We start from the raw sequence: 19,541 nt of genomic DNA on the forward strand, positions 1-19,541 counted from the left end.
GGGCCAGAAGGAGGATCCAGGGAACTACAGACCTGTCAGTCAGACCTCGATGCCAGGGAAGGTTATGGAGCAGATCCTCTGGAGTGCCATCATGGGACACATACAGGACAAGCAGGCAATCAGGCCCAGTCAGCATGGATTTATGAAAGGCAGGTCCTGCTTGACTAACCTGATCTCCTTCTATGACAAGGTGGCCCGCTTAGTGGATGAGGGAAAGGCTGTGGATGTTGTCTACCTAGACTATAGTAAAGCCTTTGACACTGTTTGCCATAGCATTCTCCTGGAGAAATTGGCTGCTCATGGCTTGGACGGCTGTACTCTTTGCTGGGTAAAAAACTGCCTGGATGGCCAAGCCCAAAGGGTGGTGGTGAATGGAGTTAAGTCCAGCTGGTGGCCAGTCACAAGTGGTGTTCCCCAGGGCTCAGTATTGGGGCCACTTCTGTTTAATATCTTTATCAATGATCTGGACGAGGGGATCGAGTGCACCCTCAGTAAGTTTGCAGACGACACCAAGTTGGGCGGGAGCGTTGATCTACTTGAGGGTAGGAAGGCTCTACAGAGGGATCTGGACAGGCTGGATCGATGGGCCAAGGCCAATTGTAGGAGGTTCAAGAAGGCTAAGTGCTGGGTCCTGCACTTGGGTCACAACAACCCCATGCAATGCTACAGGCTTGGGGAAGAGTGGCTGGAAAGGTGCCCGGCAGAAAAGGACCTGGGGGTGTTGGTCAACAGCCGGCTGAGTATGAGCCGGCAGTGTGCCCAGGTGGCCAGGAAGGCCAACAGCATCCTGGCTTGTATCAGAAATAGTGTGGCCAGCAGGACTAGGGAAGTGATCGTCCCCCTGTACTCGGCACTGGTGAGGCCGCACCTCGAATACTGTGTTCAGTTTTGGGCCCCTCACTACAAGAAAGACATTGAGGTGCTGGAATGTGGCCAAAGAAGGGCAACGAAGCTGGTGAAGGGTCTAGAGCACAAGACCTATGAGGAGCGGCTGAGGGAACTGGGGTTGTTCAGCCTGGAGAAAAGGAGGCTGAGGGGAGACCTTAACGCTCTCTACAACTACCTGAAAGGAGGTTGTAGCGAGGTGGGGGTCGGTCTCTTCTCCCAAGTAACAAGCGATAGGACGAGAGGAAATGGCCTCAAGTTGCGCCAGGGGAGGTTTAGATTGGATATTAGGAGAAATTTCTTCACCGAAAGGGTTGTCAAGCATTGGACCAGGCTGCCCAGGGAAGTGGTTGAGTCAGCATCCCTGGAGGTATTTGAAAGACGTGTAGATGTGGCGCTTAGGGACATGGTTTAGTGGTGGACTTGGCAGTGCTAGGTTTACGGTTGGACTCGATGATCTTAAGGGTCTTTTCCAACCTAAATGATTCTATGATTCTGTGATTTGGCAGGTCAAAGGCAGCAATCTCAGTCCGTTGCCACATGGGCAAGGTGTAGGTTACCAAATCAGGCAGCACTGTAAATCAGCAGGTGGAGGTTGGAATTGTGGAACTCCCTTGGAATTGTCCAGGCTTTAAAAAATAAAACAATAAAAGGTGTGTTCTTAACTCAGTTGCCTTGGGGGCATTAGCAAATTCCATTTCAGACAGCGCTGAAAGCAAGGTGAGGTACCTGGGATAGCAGCTCAAAATGAATCCCACCTGAGCTCAAGTGATTAACTCCTGTGAGTTCCCAGGTTCCTTTGTCTCTGGTGTTATTTTAGTGACAGCAAGCTCATGGCGGTTAAGAATGCACTTTTTTTTTGTTGTATAGCCATCTCCTCAGTTATGATTCATGTCATACTGCTGCATAGGCTTATTGAAATTCCTCAACATGTCACTCACCCTCAAGGCTTCATCACACTGTGTGAGTACGACTATAAAACTGTGCTGAAACAGAACTAATCTGGGACTTGCATTTATTGTCGTTTTTATGCAGCTGAACTTTGTTCTGGTAGGCAAAACTCGTAATATCATTTGATATGGAGTGACCAGCATAAGGATATTGATTTACAGAAGTTTTATTTCAATATTTGCCTTGATTTTGACTTCCCAGACTGTCCTGTTGAACATATTTTGCCATTATCATTTTGTTTGTCAGACAGTGATTTGAAAATGTGCCTGGTTATATAGAAGATCTCAGCAGCACCTTTCTGATGTACTTTCTCTCCATTTTGTGACCCAGGGCTTGCTGTTGGTCTGGATCCACAAGGCTATGGGAACCCTGATTTCTGCTGGTTGTCTGTTCATGACACACTTATCTGGAGTTTCGCTGGGCCTATCGTAATTGTTGTAGTTGTAAGTATGGTGGAGTTGGCATCCGGAGCTGTCTCTTCCTTACTGCTACCTTTTCTTTTATATTTTGTCAAACAGTAGTCATAATGTGAAGCAACTGTATTCTTTACATTTGGAGCCGATGTACTCGAGCTTGCCTTTTTTGCTTAAACAGATAAGACATGAGCTAAGCTCCTGGAAATCAGAGGGCTGCTTGCCAGTGCAAAGATTGCTTGTGGAACAATAGCTGTGTGGCCAGAAACCTATTTATTTTTTCCCATTTGCTTTGTTCCATGTTTGAAGGGTTGGTCAGTGAGCTTATTAAACAAATCAACAAAATGAGCCATAACAAGTCATTTCATCCAGAAGTCCTAAAGGAATATTAAATAATTCCAATTTCAGGAATTTAAAAGAATGGGCTGGTGTTTAACTTCTCTCTTAAAGCTTCCCTCAGTAACAGAGCACTAGAAGATAAATACTCATGGTGTGACTCTATCTTGAATACCAAGTGCAGTTCTGGTCTCCTCATCTCAAAAAGTATGAAGCAGACGTGGAAGCAGTGTAGACTGGGGTCATGAGTCATCCCAGACATGGGACAACCCCCACTGGAGGACCAACTAAGTGGACTAGGAACCTTCAGCCTAGAGAAGAGAAAGCTGCAGAGAAGGGAGGAGGGAGGAACCTGTAGTAGCATGGTGGTCTGGAGAAAATGACTGTGGAGCCAGCCGTTCAGTGTCTTTTCCAACACAAGCAGTAGGCGGCAGATTCAGAACAAACAGGACGAGCTGCATCGTTTCTCCACAGGGAGTTAAGTTAGAAACTCCCAGAAACAGGACGATGGCGGTGGTAAAGCTCTGCACGGTGTCGGAAAGTGAATGACCAGACAAATTCTCAGCATTGATATTCACTATGAGTGATTAAGTACAAATGCACCACCCCACCTAGTACATCCCAGCTGTGGAAATCAGCGGAGGCTGGAGGAATGTTCAGAGGAATTATCACTATATGCTTGCTCTGTTACTCTATTCTTATATTTTGGTTTGGCCCAGCTGAAATGATGCTGAGCTGATTGGACTCTGGTCTGGACAAGGACAGCCATTCTTGAGTTTTAATCTTTCAGTTAAGCCTCTTTGCATAGGGCCATCTTACTAGGTTTCATCCAGATCAAGTCCCAGGATGTTCTTGACTATGTTGGCTTGAAACGAGATGAATCTTGGAACTTAGAGACATGTAAATTAAAGGAAAAATATTCTTGGCACCACGAACCATTTTAGGATAAAAATTGCATTTTCATTGAAAACTGAGCTCTAACAAATGTACAGAAAGAATCCATGCTGTTATTTCAATTTCCCTTTCAGATAAACACTGTCATCTTTATACTAGCAATGAAAGCATCATGCAGACGAAGGCAACGTTCATTTGAAAAAACTGGAGTCGTGTAAGTTTGAGTTCAAAAACGTGTAGAAAAAGTTCTGGCCAAGAATAATAAAGGGACAGAATTGCCTAAAAGCAAGTGTTGGAGCAGGAAATAAAAAAGATATTTGGAGGAGACAGTCAGCATTGGTAGAAGCAATTGGAGCTGCTTCACCAGCACCTACTCCTGGGGTTCCCTTGGAGGCTCCGTAAAACCTCCACTATGGTGCTCTGCACCACCACCAAGTCTAGGCAGGAGAAGGGAGGGGAGAGGGAAAGGTCTGGTCTCTGGATGGTATCATTACAGTCCTTCCAGATCTTTCATCATACTCCCTACTACACTGTCACTTCACCTCCTCCCATGGCATGCCCAGGTAGACGTAATTCTGGCTCTCCCTGTGCTAGCCCGTGGCTCAGAAAGGTCTCCCCTCACAAATGCTTGGGTTACCAGCCATGTTGTGGCAGAGACCCGTTGATGTTTCCGTGCTGAGGGCCAGCCTCCCCCCATCCCGCTCCCCGTGGGATGAGCAGAAAGCCTCGCAAGCTGCAACCTGCCGCCTTCCCGAGCTGCTATGGCAGCCTGTTCCCATTAACGTCTGTTTTGCCCAAAGCTCAGAATTTACCTGTGAACTGAAATGTGATTAGCTAGTGGCAAAACAGCCCCCCCCCCCTTTTTTTTCCCCCCAAATACGTAGCTGTATGAGATTTCAAAAGGCTTCTTCTAGCTATTTATTCAGTCCTAGCTGTTGGGTAATTTTTTTAAGTTTCTTTTATAAATCTCTCTAAACAAATGGAGTATAATTGCTACTTAATGGCAGCTATTTTACTCGTAATACAAAACTTTTGCCCCTAGAATTGTGGCCATCCTTTGAAAGTGTCTGTGGAAATAATGTTTTAAGCAAACAAATATTCCCGAGTGCCCTCGATCCAAAACCTTGGGCTGTAACGTTGAGAAGGAATGTGAGAGTGAACTTCACAAACAGAAATGAGATGGACGTGGCCATTTACCACCCAGATCTCTTCCTCAGAGTCAACAAGGCTGAACAGCATGGGCTTGGCAAAGAGCCTGGTTTGTTTGAAGAAAACCTTGGAAACAAACTTGAAAAGAAATCACCTTTTTTTTACCTGAATATGTTAAGTCATTGAGTAGTGCAACGAGAGAGTTGGGAACTGGGAGCTGGTGAACACTGCCCTAATTTTCCCAAAGGGCCTTTCCAGTTGCCAAAGCGTTGGGCATGTGGCGCCGCTCATGCGGAGAAGTTGGGCTATTCTCTCGTAACCTGTCGTGCTGCAAATGCCCGTCTGTGTTTGCTTTACAGCTCTGTGCTGCGAACGGCGTTCCTGCTCTTGCTGCTTATCAGTGCCACATGGCTGCTGGGGCTGATGGCGGTGAACAGTGATGTCATGATGTTTCACTATCTCTTTGCCATTTTCAGCTGCCTGCAGGTAAGTTGGATGGTGTCTTGTCTGTGGCAGACCTTGGTGAGCGCGCTGCTGCACCCAGACCTCCAAAAATCTGCTAAACATGAGCTAATTTAAGAAGAACAGAGATGTCAATTACAATTTTTGCTTTCTTTTCTCAAAGAGAGGGTTCTTTTCACCAAAACCATAACTTTAAGTAATCGCATCTCTCACTTTTAGTCATTCTGAAGATAAATGCTCTACTATTGTAACCTGTGACAGATAAATAACAGTAGGCAATTATACCTCTATCTTTCTAGAGACAAAATCTTTGTTACTGTCTTCTGTGTGCTCATTGTTAAGTCGTTCTGTTGCTACCGCAAACAAGAGACTGTTTTATTTCACCCAGAGTGGATGGCTCCAAGTTCAAGGCTTTCACAAATTGTTACTGTTTAAGAAAATGAGTCAAATAGTGATTGTCAAATACAACTCATTGCATTAGGGTTTTACTGGATTGCCTGTCCCAGCGTACACACTTGTTGATTAAAGATGCAGTAAACAGTTATTTGTAGGAGACCTGGCACAGAAGTAGTCATGAAGCTTCATGTTGGTCACAATTTAAACGTGACCAAGGATGGCAGTAACTGTCATGGCAAGTGCCTGCAGTACTGAAACAGCTACTGCTAGCAGGACACTCTTGTCAGCTGCAGCACAACAGCCACAAATTGCAGCCAACGAAAAAAGAAGTCTGATGGGTCTCCTCTGGAGGTGACTGTCCATGCCCTGGAAGCACACCAGATAGGCCAGCCTGGAGCAAGGTTATTTTAGCACTGCAACTGGTGTGCTCTGAAATAAATACACCTACTCAGGCTGTAAAACCAGGCTTCCGCAAGGCCTAAAATTAAATTAAATTAAATATAAACCTGATGAGAGGGAGGAAAGTCAGCAGCTGGAATTCTCCAAACTTGCCCAGAGAGACACAGTGGTATGTGGCGTTTCACATCATTGCCTTCTTTGAACTTGTGTTTTTAAAGAGACATTTATGTCAATTTTATTAATGAATAATCCCAAAGTGCTAATGCCAGCTAAGATCGCATTTGATTGAATGTTTAGAAAGTGAGCTTGAAGTTTAAAGTTACTCTAAGGCAATTGCTTTGGCTGAAATCATGAAATGCAGGCATCTTGTGATGTTGGTACAGCTGCAACTTCATGAGTGATTGCCTTCTATATACTATATCTCCAACCAAAATTGATAACAATTTGGCAGCTGCATGAATTCCCTCAGAGCAAATACATCTGAAGGCACGCATGTGCGTGCACCCTGCCCCCAGCAAAAGCTGTTAATGTGTGTTCCTGGCAGCCAAGAACTGCCCAGCCCTGGGGATTTTAGTGATTTTCCCACCAGGAGGTGTTGCTGAACCAAGGAATGTATGGGGCAAAAGTTGGGACCTCTCTGCCCCGAGTATCTCTCCACGTCTCACAAGGCTTTCTAAAGTTCTCTTGGCACCAGTGTTAAGGACACCTGCCACAGAAGTTCCCCATTTCCAGAGGTTTTCACTAAAGGCTCTGATACTTTTTATGCGCTGCTATTGATTTTGTCTCATCATTGGTGTAAAAGCTCTAAAATCTTAGTGCAAGTACAATCCTGAAACTCCCTGCAATATCTTCCAGTGGGACATTGAGGTCCTCGCTGGATATTTTGAGAAGAAAGTTTCTTCCCAAACCACAAGGGAGGGTGACACCTACCACAAGCTCTGCTCTGTAAATCCTGGAGGAACACATCGTTGTGTATATTTTCCCAGGCCTTTTATGCACATTTGAACTTGGAAGCAAATTATGAAGAAGTCCTAGGAAATCAATCAATGCCGTTTCAGTCAAAGACAGAAAATATTTATTACTGTTGAAGTCATGGACTACAAACTAGAATTCAGGGGTTGTTTCAAAACGGCTGTTCTCTAATATCTGTATTTGCAGTTTGGTAATGGTGAATCATTTACATTTATTCTTCCTCTCTCTAAAATGATCCAGGGGCTGTTCATTTTCTTCTTCCACTGTGTATTTAACAAAGAAGTCAGGAAGCACTTGAAGAACACTTTAACTGGGAAGAAACCTCTTCCAGATGATTCCACTGCAACAAGAGCTACATTATTAACTGTAAGGAAAAAACACTGGGAAAAAAACATCCTCTTGCTCGTAGAAGTTACCTAAAATAAACTTATAGGTGGCTTGTCCGTAATTAAGTGAATTGTCTGGTTGCTTTCAGTGACTTGTACAAAGATTACTGATGGCCTCTCTCAAAACTTTTGATTACTGTTTTAATTAAAACTTTTGAGAGGAAAGAATTCTTTTCCTCGGCATCAAAAACCACTTGCTTCCTTCAAAACTTAATACATTCACGGGTAACGTGGGCTTTAGGTAGGATCATTCACTATTGCTTTGTGTCTTTTTTGTTTCTTTCAGCGATCTCTGAACTGTAACAACACATATATAGAAGAGCCAAATATGTATCGCACAACTATTGGGGAATCCACTGTCTCCCTAGAAAGCACCGTCAGGTCAGCCAAGAGCCACAATAGCTACCTTGCTTATACTCTCAGGTAATCAGGTGGCAGGTGCATGGCTTCCAGGTGCTTGCCTTTCCCTTTTCATTGCTCTTGTGGAGAACAGAAATGTTGTGGTTCAAATGCTACTTTTTTTACGTCTTAACCGTTCTGTTTTATGTGACTGTCATTTTCTTCTGTGCATTTTCTTTTGCATGCGTCTTCGGTGGGGAGTTCCAACAGTGCAGTGGTTAACATAACTATTATGTTAACTATATGGGCCATGCTGCTTGCCTGTTAAAATTCAGACATGTCTCAAGGAGTGCAATTTAGCTTATTAACTTCAGGCTTTTTCAGAGTATGATTCATGTGGCCAAAGGCGAACAGCTACATGAGGATAACCTATGTCTTGCTGTAAAAGTCACCACATTGACAATCAAGCACAGGCTGGCTAGCGTCCACTGCAGCTGTCTGCATTTGACCAGCAGAATCTCATCTGCATGTCTGCCTTGTTGTTAAGAACAGTAAAGTGACCAAGAAAGTTGTCCTCTGTTTTTGTTCTCAAAGGGATGAGGCTGCTCATAAGCTCAGTGGATCCTCAAGTCAAGCAAGGGCTGGTCAGACTGAAGCAGATTCCTCCATTTTTCATAGGAATCCATCAAAATCCAATGGTAAGAATTATTTCTAAATGCTTTGACCCAGTTGTGTGCCTTCTCCTTCTCAGCACTTTCTTCAAAGCCTTCTGTAATAGGAAGAATAGTTAGTCTGACTTGGTGTGTCTCATTCTTGTTATGCTCTTGGCATAACGAGCTATGCAATGCCTGCCTTACTAGGGAATCCTGGAATGGAAATACCATATATCTGCTTCTTGTGATGGTTCAGTTTTAATCTGACAGCTGTCACAGCTGTTGACAGTTTCTGGCGTCCCCTTTCTTTCTCACAAATTATGTGCTGTTGCTCTTGAGTTTTAGTTGGAGATCTTTTAATGTTTGAGACCTTGAGGCAATATCCTCCTTTACTGCTATGTGTTTTGTACAAGAAAATGAGAAGTGTCTCTTGTCTGATTTCCTTTCATTTGGGTCTTGATGTTAAATTTTGTTGCCTTGTAGCAATTTTTAAGTTTTTTAAGTGCATTTGCAGATTCTCAGTATTTCTAGGTACCTTGGTTTGCCTGTGTGTTGTGTTGATTGAGATCCTATGGAGTTACTGTTCTGCATATTGAATAGGGAAAAAAATGTCCCCATTCTGTTCTGCACCTCCCATGCACACAAAAGGTCCTGCCCACTAGCTAAGCCGAACTGTTGTTCTTCCCATAATTACTCAGATGGATGCTGCAGTCCTTGTGAATTAATCCTGTGTACACTTACGGATGTAAGAGCTCATCCCTGGCATGGCCTGAACCAGACACCTGCCTTTTCTTTCTCCTTCTGCATTTGTCAGATAGATTCGTTCAACTCCCGTCCACACTCTCATCGCTGTGTTTCCCCTTTTCCGCATTTTTGTAGAGCATGATTCAGACTCTGACAGCGAACTGTCCCTCGATGAACACAGCAGCTCTTACGCCTCCTCCCATTCATCGGACAGTGAGGAGGATGGGCTCGAGACGGAGAAAAAGTGGAACACATCTACTTCCAAAAATAATGAACGTGGGCCGCTCCACAGCACACCCAAAGGTACTCCCAGTGCAAGGGGAGAGCAGTGGGTTTATTCCCTTCTATAAAATAGCTTTAGAGTAGATGGGACAAATTTGCAAGACTACCATACGGCTGAGATAGCATTCCTACCACTGTGCCTTGCTTCTGCAGAGATCCTTGTTGCCTCCAGCTTAGAGACCTTTCTTCCTCTCAAAGGCTTTTTCATAGGGGTGACTGAGCACAAATAAAAGGATGCTTAAGCAAATCTGCGACTTATGGCGCTCAGGCAGAGAGTGGGCTTTGCAGGTGGGTCCCCACAGCACTTGGAAATGGTGCTACCCAGCCAGCAAAGTCTCATATGAAGGAGGAAGAAGAGGAGGAAGCAGCTGGTTGTTCTGAGGGCAGGGGGAAGAAATACCTGCCTCTCCTCATGCAATACAGGCATGTGGATTTAGTGGTGTCGAGGAGGTCCTGGACCTAAAGAGTTGGAGATCATTGGCCATTAATATCAATACTGTGTGGCAGGGTGCAGACATTTCTAGGCATAGTTCATCTTGTCCTAAAGATAAGTCAGCTTGGACTGACAAATGTCTAGGCTGTGTGCTGGTGCTCGGCACAAACACAACACAAGGTGCCTTGGGTGCCCTCACCCTTCAGAAACTAACCTCCCCAAGGAGCCGGTGGGATCGCTGGCCCTGGAGAGCTGAGAGGGCAAGTTTGCCTCACACTTCTCCGTAACAGAGCCAGCGACCTTGCTCTGGGAAGGGTTTGGACACCCTGCCATCCTACCAGGTGTGTTTTGTGGGGGTCACTGCATCCTGAGGGCAGTGCAGTCCAGCAAGGATCATCTGAAGGATTGCTCTGATTTGACACACAACTAACTCCTCCCCAGTCACAGAGAGCAGGACTGGCTGGGCAGCAGTTGAGAAAACATATCAAAAGTGTTTTTTGAGCTAGTGTTTTTTTGCATTGCAGTTGATACCTTTCCCAATCATGTGAAACCCTATTGGCCCACAGAGTGCGTAACGGCCAGCGACGGCGAGGACCCCAGCGGGAAACAGAAACTCAAAGTTGAGACCAAGGTCAACGTAGAGCTTCACAGGGAAAACCAGGTGAACCACAGCAACGAAGCACCGCAGGACAAGGAGAACGAAGGACAGCAGAAGGAGAACAGACCTCTGTCCCACCAGAATAGCCAGCAGCCGGAGCAGAGGAAAGGTAGCACAGCCAACCTAGCCTCATGGCTGGACTGGGAGACTGGGGGGGTTAATGAGCATTAATTAGTTCATATGGTAGCTCTGTCAGGGAAGAACACTTCCCAAATGGCTCCAACCTGTGTAACCAGATACACCATGGGAAGCTAGTAGGTAGTAGCTGAAGTCTAATCTTTTGGTTTTGAAATAAAGTGACAAACTAGAAGTCTGATTAAGAAATATAAAATGTCACTTCTTGGATGTGTTCAGCTTAATAAAGGAAATTACTGATACCTTTCAAAATTCTCATTATTCCCTCTTTCCCATAACAGGCATCTTAAAAAATAAAGTCACCTACCCTCCCCCACTGGTGGATAAAAATATGAAGAATCGACTGCGGGAAAAGCTATTGGATTACAATCAGACCACGATCTCATCCAGGACTACTTCCCTGGGGACAAATGATGGGGTCCGCTCTCCCTCAGACTCGGGGGTGACAGTAAAAAATGCTCGGAGGGAGCAGTCTCGAGACCAGCTCAACGGCATGGCCATGACCGTCCACGTGGGAACAGGACATGCTGACACCTCAGACTCAGAGTAAGTGCCACATTGGGATGCCCTGGCAGGCCTCCCATGACTCTGGTCTCTCCCTCCACTTTCCAGCCCCAAACTCCCACATGAGCAAGGATTTCACCTGGTGACTGGACCAGAGTCCTTCACCAGTGACTATCCTGATGGCTTGTCCATGCCATGTCCCCAAGCCATGATGTTTCACTGATGAGAAGGCCAAAATAGGTATTGCGGGCAAGGTGCCGTGACAGGCACCTGTCACTGGTCACCCTGGCATGCTCTGAATTGGCAAGCTGATGTGTCACTGGCACGCTGTGGACTAGCGCAACCTAGCTCTGCCCTGTCACCTTGCCATAGGACTTGCTGCACTTGGCATGGTCCCCCCTGGTCACAGAGAACTGGGCTCCCACATCCACAGGAATTATCTATCCCCTCCCTGCCTGGTGAGCTGCCAAGGTCATTGCCTTCCCCAGCCTTTCCTGGCTACACACATCACCAGAACAAGGATGGGCTTTTTCCACTCCCTCATGCTGCCAGGCATCTGGGACGGCTTAGCAATGCCCACCTGTGGTCCTGAGAGCCATGTGTGCCTGGGTGCCACCCTCAGGGGTGCTCTGCTTGGGCCTACCCCCTGCTCCTGCTTCTGTGCCCCCATCCCCTCACCTTCAGCCCCCTTGGACCATGGGAACATTTGGTTTCCCCTCTGTTTTTCACCTGTCCTCCCTTTTCACAGCAGGGAGAGTGTTTGGGGCCATTAGGGACCTATCGCTAACAGGGTGCAGTTAATGTGGCCAGTACCAGGCACCAAAGGAGGAGGAGAAGTAGAGGGCAAACAAGGAGCAGCGCTTCTTGATGCGTGTCCAGTAAGACCAGCAAGAGCTGTTGTGGGTGTCTGGCAGCCAGCATGGAGGAAGGCGGGTGCGGGCAAGACCCCAGGGAGGAGGACCCCTGAGGAAGCCCAGTGTTTTGGTGGGGAAAGGCACTAGGCTGAGGGGAGCATGGGGTGGGTGTCCAGCTGGGCAGAGGGAAACCATTGCTGGGGCAGGAGGTCTAAAGGCTGCAGAGAAAGTGCCACGTCAAGCTACTGACCCTAAATTACCAGGTGCGCGATTCTCACCCACTGCATGGCGATCGGTGTGCGTATTTGCCATGGTAAACTAAATCAAACGTTAACAAAAGGCTGAGCAAGCTCTCAGCCAAAGGGTATTCTCAGAAACCTCGTTACTTGTCATAATTCTTGCATTTAAAATGAGGACAACAGCCATATGTAAAGTCTGCGCAAACGTTTTACGCATATAGTCTCATTTTTTATTAACACAAATAATAGTCTCATTCTTTCTCCAAACCGAGAGAAAATTTCTCACCCAGCTTTAACTCTGACATTGTCCTACCATGCTTTAGACACCCATGTTGTCTGGTTGCACAGACCATTCCCAGCTCACTATAAAAGTACATCTTTGGGTTGCTGGGAACTGGCTGATGAAATATATCCTGATTAGCCAGGAAACAGAGATGTCTTTAACGAGCAATAACTACTTGCTGCTACCAGGTAATACAGTCATTACTGGAGAATGACTAGCCAACTTGCACTAAGCAACTGTTTTATCTCCACATCTTTTGCATAATGTAAAACTCTGCAGTTGGACAGCAGATCGCATGAATCTGTCTGAAATACCAGGTTTCTAACAGCTTGAAAGATTTGTGTGTGAACCTTGCATCTTCACCTAAGTGTTAGCCAAATACAAGCCCTCCATAGGGCTTCCTCTAAAGAGTGCATCTCTTGTGTACTACCTAGGATTGTTTCTTCCAGCTAGTCTTCCCCTCCAGGGCAGCATCCCCCTTGCAAGCGTTGGATTGGCCAGGCATGGTAACTTCACGGAGCATGAGCCCTTACTAAAAAGGATTAGATGGTTTGGGGTGGAGCGGTTTGCCTGTGCCTGTTTAACCCTAAGCCTGCATGATTACTTCTTCTCACTAACAGAGGCAGTAATGAAACTTCAATTTGAACCATCAGGAAACTGTGATCACTGCTGCGCGGTTCTGGACTCCTCGTCGCGGGGTCGCCGCCTGCCCGCCTCGGACTTCGTCAGAGTGGCCGCGTAGCGAGGAGGACGAGGTGGGCATTGATTCCTGCGTGGTTTCACATTACGGCAGACTCCTGACTGCTCGCAGCGGAGACACAGTGCCCGGATGCGCCTGCAATAAGGCTGCTGTGTGATATGCTCCGCGCAGCATGAACCCGTGCCAAAAGACATGGAAACGGCCACCGGGATGCACTGTGAGGGCCAAATACCTGCTCGCAGTGTGGACAGTGCTGCAGAGGTTGCTTATTACTGGGGAGAACCATGGAAAAACACGTTATTATCGCAGTGGACCTGCAGTAAGTCAATCCATCAGCCTTAAGACAAGCACCAGGAGATGTCTCTTGTGGAGTTTTGTCCGGCTACAGTCTGAACCCTTTGGCTTGCTGGGCTCTAGGGAGGAATATCCCAACAAGTGTCCTTTCGTTTCTATGCCAGCATCTCTATCTACCCCCTTATGGACATGTCGTCTTAAGAAAAAAAAATCCTTTATATATATATATAAAAAGTGTAGATACTTTTATATATTTTGTATGGTGTTGCTAAAGAAAAAATTCCTTTGTATATTTTACATTTATACTGATCTTCTTAATTTCATAATAGGAAATCAATTAAAAGAGGTTTTGATATTTTTTATATGAACATTGCACAATTTTACTTGAATTTGGCATTTGATAAAGTAACTGAGGTTTGCATGGAAGCCACCTTAAGATGCAATGCAGTTTTCAAAGTAATACAGTAAAGATTACATCAAAATCCATGACTATAATTTATAAGTTTTGTTGACAGATTTTGGAACACTTTAGAGACACAGTATGTTTTTTTTCATAACCTCTTCTGAAACCCACAAAAAATGTTTTGTTTTTTCATTTCTTGGTGTTTTGACCTCTTCTCTCAAGTGCATTGAAACGTTCAGCAACTGAACTTCAGGACTAAAAATAAGTCATATCTTCGTCTAAGATTTCAACACAGTCCTTGTCTGGAAGAAGTCAAATCAATATTTGCCTTACCAAGAACAAGAAAAAAAGTGGTGTCATTGTATGGTAGGTTTTGACTTTGGTCTGGCTCTGCGACAAACCAGCACTCTGCGTGTCCCAAGAAGAGGGCCCTCCTCCCGTGGGGCAAGTTCTGCCTCAGGCGCAGTATTTTATTTTTCTGTTAATTTCTTTCCCACTGGAGTCAGCACGTTGCTAATCAAAGCAGAAATAAGAGTCTTTAAAGATATCTAGGTTTCACTGCCCAGCTCTTTGACAAAGCCCTGGCCTTCTTGGTGTTTCAAAAAGCACATGGAAGGCTTAAGGTTTCATGTTTCCCACAAAATACGCTAGTTTCACAAGTATAGGAAAGTTAAGCGTGGCCTGTCCGCTGTCTTCACCTTCCTGCAGTGTTTACAAGAAAAGGAAAAATAAGATGTGAAAAAGTTTGCATCCAACAGCGTGGGGCAGAGCTTTGCTGGCAGCTCCCCGTGGTGGGAATACGTGACGCAAAGGGCAACAGTGGTACGGCCATGACCTGCTCTCTGCCGCCAAGGCTTTCAGGAGCTCCTCGCTCGCTGTAGCATCCCTTTTGGGAAAATATTGGCTTTCGTTTGTGTAACTGGGTGTGTGAAAGGGAAAAAACAGAAAATCAGGCTAAATAAAATGCAGGAGTTGAGGAAAAAATGAAATAATGTATACTGTAATCTTGGTTTCATTATATTCCTATGCATTTTCAAATGTATCGAGGAGGCCTTTGGAAGGGGAGAGGGAGGAAGGATGCTGTTCCTTTAAAAATTATGCAACATACTGTGTGACATTTTCTGACTGAAAAAAATTTTGAATGTTTTAAGGGTCTGGCACTTGGCTGTGTGCTCAGGCATTGTGTATAACCCACGCTAGTTGTTTTTACATCTGTGTATGTATATTTTGTCCCAGTGAGATGTAGGTAGTTTTTATTTTGATCAGAATTGTTGCAGTAAATGAGGGTCAGTTGTATTAATGACAAAAAAATTAAAACCTATTTTTATGACTTTTTAAAAGCTTTATGGCAGATTAGACACTGGAGGGTTTTTTTTTAACAAATGTATATTTATTAATGTGCAGAACACTGGAATTGCAGCACAGATGAAAGGAGAATTTACAATAAATTAAGAAATTTTTTTTGAACTTGTATTCTCCCTCTGGTGGTTTATTTTAAGTGCAGTACAGATACTGAGGGTCCAAATGGCATTTCCCAGGGTTTAGAAAGTAGCAGGAGAGGACGTACGGGTACCCATTGCTCTTGACGAGGAAGCAGAGGCTGTAAAGCATCAGCCGCTAGCGGTGCGCCCTGCGGGATGCTTCCAGCCCCGCATTGTGTCTCAGGGCAGGGGGTTTGCTCCGAGTGGACACACCCCCACACACCCCCACACACCCACACACACACACCCACACACACCCACACACACCCACACACACACACACACAGAGTCCCTCTTCCAGCCCAGTGCCCCTTGCTGGCACAGGGTTGCTGGCACAGGGTCCCACCGCGTGCATTGCGTTTCGGTCTAAACCCGCGGCATTTCTCACACCTGGGAAATGGTCCGTGGAAGAAAAACACCCTCCGCTAACCCAGAGCAAAGCGGACCACCAGGAAGGCACTGGGTTTAGAAAAGGAGGTTGGAGAGGAGCTAGAGGGGATGAGGCAGCCAGCCCAGCCCATGAAAGCCTGCAATGAGAAGGCCCTTTTTGGACTTTCTTGGCTACATTCTTGGCTTTCTTAAGCCAACTGAGGCCAAGTCGTGGTTTTGCTCACTCACTCTGTACTTTTCAGGCTGTTGTGCAAGTCTTCATTCACGCGTCTCACCAGGCACAGCAGTGACCTGCACGTGTCTGCCAGCTTTCTGGAAATAAAAGTATTTCTCAGTATCATCTGGCCAGCTTTTCCGTAAATGTTTCTAAACATTAGGCAATAAACTGGGAGGGTGTGAGGTCAAGGGGAGAGAGCCCGGTTACTGTCATGATTTAGGGGCAAAATCAAAGACAGGATCTTCAATTTGCAAGCAGCTCTGCCAAAACTTGCCATTAAACAAACCCAAACAATTAGCCCAAAGGGAAACTGTTATAAATTTTATTGTACAAGTTCATTTTTTGGTGGAACGCTAATACTTGAGTTTGTTCTCCAGTATTAGTTCACTTTACTGTGGAAAGGAATAAATAAGCCTCAGGCTTTCACATAAGCAGGATAGTTATGGGACAGACCAGCCCGTGATCCTGTCTCCAGTAATGGCCAACAGCAGATGTTTAGGAAAAGAGGATTATCGGCCACACGTTACACGGCGAGGTGCCCCCAGCAGGGTCCACAGCCCCCAGCACGCTGCAGCTCGGGGCTCTCCAGCAGGAGGGGTTGTGCTTGTCTCCAGCAGCCCTTTTTTTTCCTCCAAAAACATGTCCTGTTGTGTTTTGGACCCACATAAACTTCTGGTACACAGTGGGTTGCCTAACTCGGTCACAAGCAGCAAGAAAAAGTTCCTACTCGTCTTCAGCTTCATTCCTGTCCCCTGTGACGGACACCTTTGCTGCCTGCACCACCAGAGGCAGTGAGCAATCATTTCTCAGTCACCTTCTCCAGGTCAAAGAGGAAGACAGGCTCCATCCTAGAGCACTTGGGTTGTCTCTTTCCACCTGAACAGCTTGGATCTCTGTAATTGTTCCTTGCGCAGAAACGCTGCTGTACCTTCTAGCCTTCCTTCTTGCCCTTCTTCAACCCCTTCCCAGGTCTAATGTAGCCTTTCTGGAGATGGCAGAGAGGGAGAAGAGACTGGAGCAGCCCACAAAATGCAAGCAGTAGGCCTACCAACAACCAAAAAAAAGAGAAATAATAAAAATAATCTCCATTTCATTCCCTTTTCCTGTCCTAATCTTTACAATGGCATTTGGCCTAAGCAAATTGTAAGGAAAAAGACTCCAGAAGAGATAGACCAGTGGCAGCATCATGGCACAATAAGGCTGCAGTAACCTAGGTGATCACATAGCCCAGCCACTCCAACCCAGGATACATGGGGATTTGTCTAATGTTCTTAAAAATGTAAGTGACGGTTCCGGTACATCTGCGAATAGCCTGTAACAGCACTTCCTAGCATGAGGAGTTAGTTTGTCCATATCCTTATATCATGCTTAGACGTGCAGCTCGCTCAGCTGCAGAGGATGCTCCTGCCGAGGTCTCGGGGGGGGCTGCAGAAAGGAGATCGCCCGGCAGCCCTGGTGAGATATCATCATCGTCCACACCAACGTCACCTGCAGCGCCAGGGCCAGTCTGGGATGCATTTGGGCCCCACAGCCTCTCCTGCACAGCTTCTGCCTTGCCTTTATGCTCCTGTTTGCACATACGCAGCTCACTTCCTTCCTGTAGGTAGCAATTTGCACTGCACTCATTTTCCATTTTAGTCTCTTGATTTTTGGATCCATTCTCCAGTTTCTCATACTCATTTTGGATTTTAGTCCTGTCTGTGAGGATGCCTGGAGTCCTTTGGCAGCATCTGCAGCCTTTACAAGCTACCTTTTATTTCGTCATTCAAACCATGAATGAAAATATCAAATAAAACTAAGCCCAAGAGGGCTCTTGTAAAACTTCCCTGCTTGCCAAGCAGGTTTTGCACCTACCTCATAGTGATTAACATCAGCCTGCGCTGACTGTGTTTTGCATATGAGAATACAGCGTGGGACAGTATCAAACCACTGACTGAAGACATGTCCCATCTGCTGCTGCTCCTTTATCCACCATGCCAGGCGCCGTATTAAAGAAGAAAATTAGATTAATCTGACATGTGTGTTGCAAAGAGACCGTGTTAACTCATTATTGTCTTCTAAATACTTAAAAGTATTTGTAAGTGCCCCCAGGAGCCCCCTGGAGCTCTGTACTGAGCTGATGTCTCCCCTTCTGTCTTGGTCAGACATCTGCTGCTGCCATCCCTCTCCTCAAAGACCACTGTGAATAGGGTATCCACTCCTTCAAATTCAAATATTACATACTCTGAGCTTATTTTCTTTATTTGAAGGGAGGCCCAGACCAACGTCTCTCTGAACCGGTGCTTCATGAAGGCAGCCAAGGCTGCTGTGAGACCCCAGCCTCTGTGCTGGGTCAGGAGACACCGCAGAGGTGGAGTGGGGCCGAGCCACCCCTTATGGAGAGGATTGTGTTTAAAAGTTGAGAGGTGCCCTGTCTCTCTGACAGCTACCGTGTGTCCCAGGGCCATCCTCAGCCAAAAGGTGGGACTGCCCCCTGCCCAGCATGGCCTGAGGCTTCCAGAGCCCATCCTGACCTTTGCAAAGCCATCATTTTACATAGATCCACTTGTGAAATAGAAATGAACTCAAAGCTCCAGCTTTCCAGGTGCTGCCACTCTCTTTCATTAAAATAGTTAGAGTGCATCCAGTTGGGTGGTTTCCAGTATTAGTTTCTTACGAGTTGGGGTTTTTCCCCCCCGTGCAAATATAACAGCTTGCAAAAACACCAACCCCTTGGGCTAATGTGTAGGAAAACCTCTTGCTTTTGGTTATTTGACAGCAGCTCTTTGGAAGTCCATCTTGAATGATCTTGTTCACGTGTTAAGCCTATATCACACCTTCCAAGTGAAGAACATAGGGTTGGGGCTGTGTTTTTGATAGATATTCATATGCTCAAGGAAATAATGAGCATGTGAAGTCCTGTGCATGTATAAACATGGCAACTGAAGCAGTGGGTCCCTGTGTATGGTGTTTTTAAATGCAGTGAAAGTATTTATAAAGTGAAAGTATTTATAAAGTATGAGTGATTCCAGCACCAGCTCTGCTGGGTGAGAAGCAAAAAGGAACAGGTCTCCCCCCAAGCCCCTGCAAGCAGATGCTTCCCAGCCGCTGTTCCCCCTGCATGGGCAAGTGATGGACGTGACTGGTGGGGCAAGGGAAGACCTTAGAAAAGCATCCGTGCGGAGAGCCCACGCCGGCGCTGGCCCCTGCAGCCACACGGTCCCCCCCCAGAGCCCGCCGGCACTGCAGAGCTGTGGCAGGAGTAAAAGGGTGAGAAAAATACAGCAGTCAGACAAGCTCCACGTGCGACCCACCAGATCATCCTCGGCCAGACAGAGCATTGGCGAGAGGAGGCAGGTCCCAGCCGGGCTCCCCCGGGGACGGCAATCCCAAGGGAGCCTCTGCAGCCCATGGCTGCTGCACCGAGCTGCTGGGCGCTGCTGAAAAATCACTCAGCAGCAATAAAACTCCCAGTGCTAGCGAGCGCTCACCAAAGCTGACTGGAAGGTTTGCAGCGGAAAGGCAAACAGGCGGGTTCTGCGATGACACGATTACTCTGAAAGAAAAAAAAAACCCACGTTTATGGCACATGGCAAGCCACTCAAAATAGCTGTGCTGGAGTGAGCACCCTGAAGGTACAAAGAGATAAGAGCACTCTTCAATCAAAACATCTGCGTTTCTAGTGCATGCTCATCAGATTTAAAAAAAAA

At 46.2% G+C, this 19,541-nt stretch overlaps 1 protein-coding gene across 1 annotated transcript in view; it reads left to right on the top strand.

Moving 5' to 3' along the window:
* The window catches only part of CELSR1 (cadherin EGF LAG seven-pass G-type receptor 1), a 174,616-nt gene extending 161,604 nt beyond the window's left edge, over positions 1–13,012 (top strand). The window contains exons 26-35 of the mRNA XM_050899730.1: positions 2,167–2,279; positions 3,614–3,693; positions 4,988–5,114; positions 7,098–7,223; positions 7,530–7,666; positions 8,177–8,280; positions 9,115–9,282; positions 10,219–10,461; positions 10,769–11,033; positions 12,988–13,012. Of these exons, the coding sequence (XP_050755687.1) occupies positions 2,167–2,279; positions 3,614–3,693; positions 4,988–5,114; positions 7,098–7,223; positions 7,530–7,666; positions 8,177–8,280; positions 9,115–9,282; positions 10,219–10,461; positions 10,769–11,033; positions 12,988–13,012 (1,388 nt within the window). The remainder of the gene's footprint in view (positions 1–2,166; positions 2,280–3,613; positions 3,694–4,987; positions 5,115–7,097; positions 7,224–7,529; positions 7,667–8,176; positions 8,281–9,114; positions 9,283–10,218; positions 10,462–10,768; positions 11,034–12,987) is intronic.
* The last annotated feature ends 6,529 nt before the right edge of the window (positions 13,013–19,541 follow it).

The sequence above is a fragment of the Gymnogyps californianus genome, chromosome 1 (assembly GCF_018139145.2).
Source record: "Gymnogyps californianus isolate 813 chromosome 1, ASM1813914v2, whole genome shotgun sequence".
NCBI classification, from domain to species: domain Eukaryota; kingdom Metazoa; phylum Chordata; class Aves; order Accipitriformes; family Cathartidae; genus Gymnogyps; species Gymnogyps californianus.